This window comes from Coturnix japonica, chromosome 10 (genome assembly GCF_054131305.1).
Source record: "Coturnix japonica strain WE chromosome 10, WE-NBRP24, whole genome shotgun sequence".
NCBI classification, from domain to species: Eukaryota; Metazoa; Chordata; class Aves; order Galliformes; family Phasianidae; genus Coturnix; species Coturnix japonica.
Genome location: NC_140672.1, coordinates 10,587,981 through 10,592,729, shown reverse-complemented (window position 1 = coordinate 10,592,729; position 4,749 = coordinate 10,587,981). Strand labels below are relative to the sequence as shown.

The window sequence follows — 4,749 nt, the reverse complement described above, 5'->3', positions numbered from 1 at the left end:
CTGAAGGTATGAGCAGGGAGGGTAGCCTCTTCCATGTCCTATTTCACCTCAGATTTCTCTTCTCTTGGTTGATTTCTGCCGTTCTCTCCTGCTAACTTTATAAATGTATAATCTTCACTGAGAAGATTACACAAAGATTATCTAGTCCAACCATTCTACCACATCCCAGTATGATTTATAGTAACAGTGGTAACAGTTCACCTTGTTTCCCCACAGCTCGCAATGTAGAAGTAACGAAGCACTTGCAGGATGTAGAAATTGAAGAAGAGAGCTCTGCTGTCTTCTCCTGCGAGCTGTCCCATGATGACGAGGACGTGGAATGGTTCCTGAATGGCAACCTCCTTTACACCAACAATTACAATGACATCAAGAACGTTGGCAATTGCTGCACACTGACAATGAAGCAGGTTAAGCCTGAGGATGCTGGCACAGTGACAGTGAAGTCAGACAAGGTGTCAGAAAGCGCACCTGAAGGTGATAGGTGGGTCTGATCACACCCCTCCTGGATGTAAGAGATGCTAAGGAGCCCCAGTTCATTCTATTGTGCAGCAGTCCTGCTTCTAAAGCTCACCTCTCTGGGGTGACAAGTCATCAGAGGCTTTCTTCCAGTGGAAGGTTCCATTGCAGCAGATATCAACGAATGAGGATGGTTTTGGTGTCCTGCCAAAGCATTCCATTGCTTTTTATCATCATTTTACTTAACACAAGAAGAGTTACAAGAGCAATTTCTTTTACTGCTTCAGTAACATGCAGTGTCAATGCTGTTGTCTCCAAGTATTTATGACTGCAGGGAGAGCTCATTCAGTGTGTGTTTTGCCTCTGGAATGACTAATGACCAGGCTGTGAGTAACCTGATCTAGCTGTGAATGTCCCTGTTTATTGCAGGGGAGCTGGGCTAGATGGCCTTTAAGGGTCTCTTCCAATTCTAAGGATACTGTGATTCTAATCTGATCTCCCCAGCAATTAAGCTCTTTTACTCTATGCACTCCAGAGTTTGAAGGATTTCATTTTTCTCCTTTCTTTTGCATTTGGTGGGTGTTTTTTCCCCATTATAAACATCTGATGTGTGAAATAGAAGATAGATAAAAGGAGTCAATAAAACAGGAAAATCAAAATTGTTCAGCAGCTTATCCTCTTAATCCTGAGGCCTGCTGTATGAGCTCTGCTGTACGTGAGGGCAATGCCAGCTCTCCAGCTTTAGAAGAGCTGCATCCCAATTACTTCATATGATATCAGTCCCACCCACCGGCAATGCAGGCTGTCCCTCCTGTTCCCTGTATTCTCCTCCTGATTAGTTCAGAATACCATAAAGCGCATTCAGTCAACGGACATGAAATCGCTTTAGGTTCTATACTGGTGTCGTCAGTGCTGGTAAAGATTTATTGATCCCTATTTAAAAATCTGAAAGCAACTGGAAATGTCTCAACTTCTGTATCACGTTGTTCTGTTTTGCCTGTTTAATTGCAGAGAAGCCTGCTGTCTTCATGAAGTCCTTGGATGATGTTTTTGTTGAGGAGCGGGGTGTGATTAAATTGGAATGCGAAGTCTCTAAAGAGAAGGTCAAACCAGTGTGGAAGAAGGACGGTGTTGTGCTCTCTTCTGGCAACAAGTATGAGCTGGTACAGTCTGGGAAGACCCTATGTCCCCTTATCCATGACCTCGAGAAGTCAGATGCAGGTTTCTATACCTGTGATATTGGCACTGATGTTGCCAAGTCAAAGGTCGGCATTCAGGGTAAGTACTGTGGAAAGTAAAGGAGTGCTGAAAGCACATTCAGTGTGGTCACTATGTCTTACACCTATTCCCCCATGAGCCTTAATAGTTTCTACAATAGAAGTGTATTACTGCAATTTAGTGCAGTGATGTCTGGAAAATTCCCATTGCTTTTGATGTAAATGTATCTCATTTTGCCATGAAAATCACCAAACACGTCAAGAATGTCCTGGAAATATTTCCTTTCTAAATTTCCCTAAAATGGAGAAATGGTTTGAACACCAGTAGGGTAGGATGGTAACAAATTAGCTAATAGAAACATTTGATTTCTTGTCATAGGCAAAACCCTTTTTCTCACACAGCATCCTAGAGTTGTCCTCTCTGTTAGGTTGTTCCCTCTGTGGCTCATTGAATCTTCATTCTGCTCCATGGGCTGAGCTGCTCGCCTTGTAGTTCTTCCAGAGCAAAGCCAAGAGATTCACGTCTCTTTTTTTTTATAGCTTTCTGGTAATTCTGAGTGGAGAATGTCTTAGAGAATACATCTGTAAGGAATGCAGCCATGTTCTGCAAATCCTGAGTTAAAACACCAGTGCTGCTACTCATGTCAGTCACAAATGCCTTTTCTCCATATAAACCTCATACTAACGTATCTCTTACCTTCCAGAGCTGAATAGTGGCATTACCAAACGGCTGAAAACCACTGAAATCCAGGAGGGAGAAGATTGTACTTTTGAATGCATTCCGTCCCATGAAAGCATTGATGAGTTCAACTGGACACTGAATGGAAGCAGAGTGGAAAGTGGTGGGTGATTTAAAGCTTCTAACGTGAGTCAGAAATAGACTCTCCTTATCAAAAGTGTGACTCCTACTGACGCTGGGGAAGTCGTTTTTACTGCCCGTGGTCTAACCTCCAAAGCCTCTCTGTGAAAGGCAATGAGATGGGAGAGATTCTGGGGTCTGATTCCTTCAACTGTCTTCTGATAAGATTGTCGTGAGAGCTAACTCATAATATGGTTAAAGTGAATAGCAACCTTCTACTTGAACCTCGAAGCACTGAGAATTTCTCTTAAAAATAAGTAAAAGGAGGAAACATTTTACACAAATGTGAGAACTACCCAAAGCACTGGGGTAGTGTTGGAAATGGGCATCTCACTACAGCTTGTTCCATTAACAGTAAATCAGGAATGCTCTGTTGAGGGAACTGTGGGAGCAAATATCCTCTAAGTATAAGCTGAAGGGATGGCCTTCACATCATCTAGCTGTACAACAAATTCCTATCTAGAGCATGTGCATCTGAGAGCATCATCCGAGGCTCCCAGTGTGATGAGTGGAGAGAAGAAAGAGGCAGTTTTCAGACATGGTTCATCATCCTCAATGGGGTAGATTTAAGAGAGAATTAATGGTGCCTGGAATTCTATTGTCTGTACTTTGCAGATTACTGCTGGCTGTAGGATGGCGTCTGTTGCAAGTGCCTCTCTAACTTATCTCCAGCATGTAGATGCATGTATTTTGAGAGAGGCATCCTACCCTAAGTGTATGTTACTCAAAAAGCAATGTTTTCTTCCAGGAAAACCTACTGAGGTTTCAAAACAGCTGGAGGATAAGACAGCAGCAGCAGGGCAGGACATCAGCCTGAGCTGTGAGCTGTCAAAACCGGATTTGAACATCAGGTGGTACAAGGATGGCAAAGCAATCAGAAAAAGCCAGAAGTACGACTTGCAGCAGGAGGGAACTGGGGTCATTCTGATCATCCATGACTCTACTGCCAAGGACAGTGGGGAGTACCCCTGTGAGACAGAGGACTCCATAACAAAAGCCAGGGTCACTGTGCAAGGTGAGTTGAAAAGCACACTGGGGATGGCATGTAGAGAAGTCGAGGTAAATATCTGCAGCCTGTGGGTGATGTTTTTCTCTTCTGTTTCCTTGAGCAGGATCAATTCTTAGTTTTCAGAAAATATGATGGATTAAAATCTTTTCCTTAAAATAATCTGGAAACTGAATGATTCTCCAGTGTGATGTGGATCTGGGCAGCCTGGTCTGGTGGTTGGTGACCCCTTGGCAGGGGGTTTGAAACTAGATGATCTTTGAGGTCCTTTTCTACTCAGGCCACTCTATGATTCTGTGATCATTCTATGATTCTATGATCTTGGGTGTTAGTGAGCCAAGAAAAGATGGCAATCTGAATTAGTCTATATTGAATATGTGTAATCCAAACTATATGCACTTGATCAGATGAGATCCTACCAGCACATGTATAATGGTATTGAACTTTCCAGATATCTACTGGAATTATCAAACCTATGTAAATGGATGGACTCTGTGGTCTTCTTAGACTCTTTGCATCTCCACGTAATATTCTGAAATGAGGGCAAAGGAGATTCAGGACACCTCTGTATGCTTGGGACTTGTTGGGGTAACAAATCCCTTTGTCCTACACCCTCATCCTTTTTTTTTTTTCCTTCCAGAAAAACCTAATTACTTTATCAAGGAACTTTCAGATGTGAAAATTGAAGAAAGTGGAAGTGCACTTTTTACATGTCAGAGCGAGAAAGCCGCATCCTTCGTCATATGGAGGAAAGGCATTGCTGAGCTCAGGCCTGGCAGGAAATACAAGAGGGCACAGAAAGGACGAGACCTGCAGCTGTGCATAAAAAATCTGGAGAAAAGTGACAGTGACGTGTACACCTGTGACATTGGTGATGCCCAGTCCAGAGCCAAGCTGGTTGTACAAGGTATGTGTGAGAGCCATATGACTGCGCATCCTGTTTCTCCACTACCAAGACATTATCCTGGTAGAATTTGTACATTTATGGCAGGTCTTTGGGGCTGCAGCTGTCTGGCCTGAATAGCGGTTCACAAGCCATGCACAGAGCAAGCTGCACGGAAAGGGAAAGAACTACCAACTAGAGCAGTGCCATTGAGAACTTTATGTATCATTTAAAAACCAAAAATGCTGATGTACGGTGAGGCTGGTGACCCAGAAATCAGTGTGAACTTTCTATCTCTGACCTTTCTGAGTTAAAAATAGTCCTCCGG

At 43.2% G+C, this 4,749-nt stretch overlaps 1 protein-coding gene across 1 annotated transcript; it reads left to right on the top strand.

Moving 5' to 3' along the window:
- The first annotated feature begins 1,403 nt into the window (after positions 1-1,403).
- On the top strand, positions 1,404-2,727 carry LOC146759303 (obscurin-like protein 1). The gene is made up of 2 exons (XM_085510202.1): positions 1,404-1,734; positions 2,378-2,727. The coding sequence occupies exons 1-2, from the start codon at positions 1,485-1,487 to the stop codon at positions 2,521-2,523; spliced, it is 396 nt and encodes a 131-aa protein (XP_085366328.1). The 5' UTR covers positions 1,404-1,484; the 3' UTR covers positions 2,524-2,727.
- Positions 2,728-4,749: the final 2,022 nt, after the last annotated feature.

Excerpts from the sequence above, each read along its gene's own strand:
- LOC146759303 (XM_085510202.1), top strand. The coding sequence starts at position 1,485 with ATGAAGTCCTTGGATGATGTTTTTGTTGAGGAGCGGGGTGTGATTAAA. Across the intron at positions 1,735-2,377 it reads GTCAAAGGTCGGCATTCAGG|AGCTGAATAGTGGCATTACC; the intron begins GTAAGTACTGTG and ends CTTACCTTCCAG.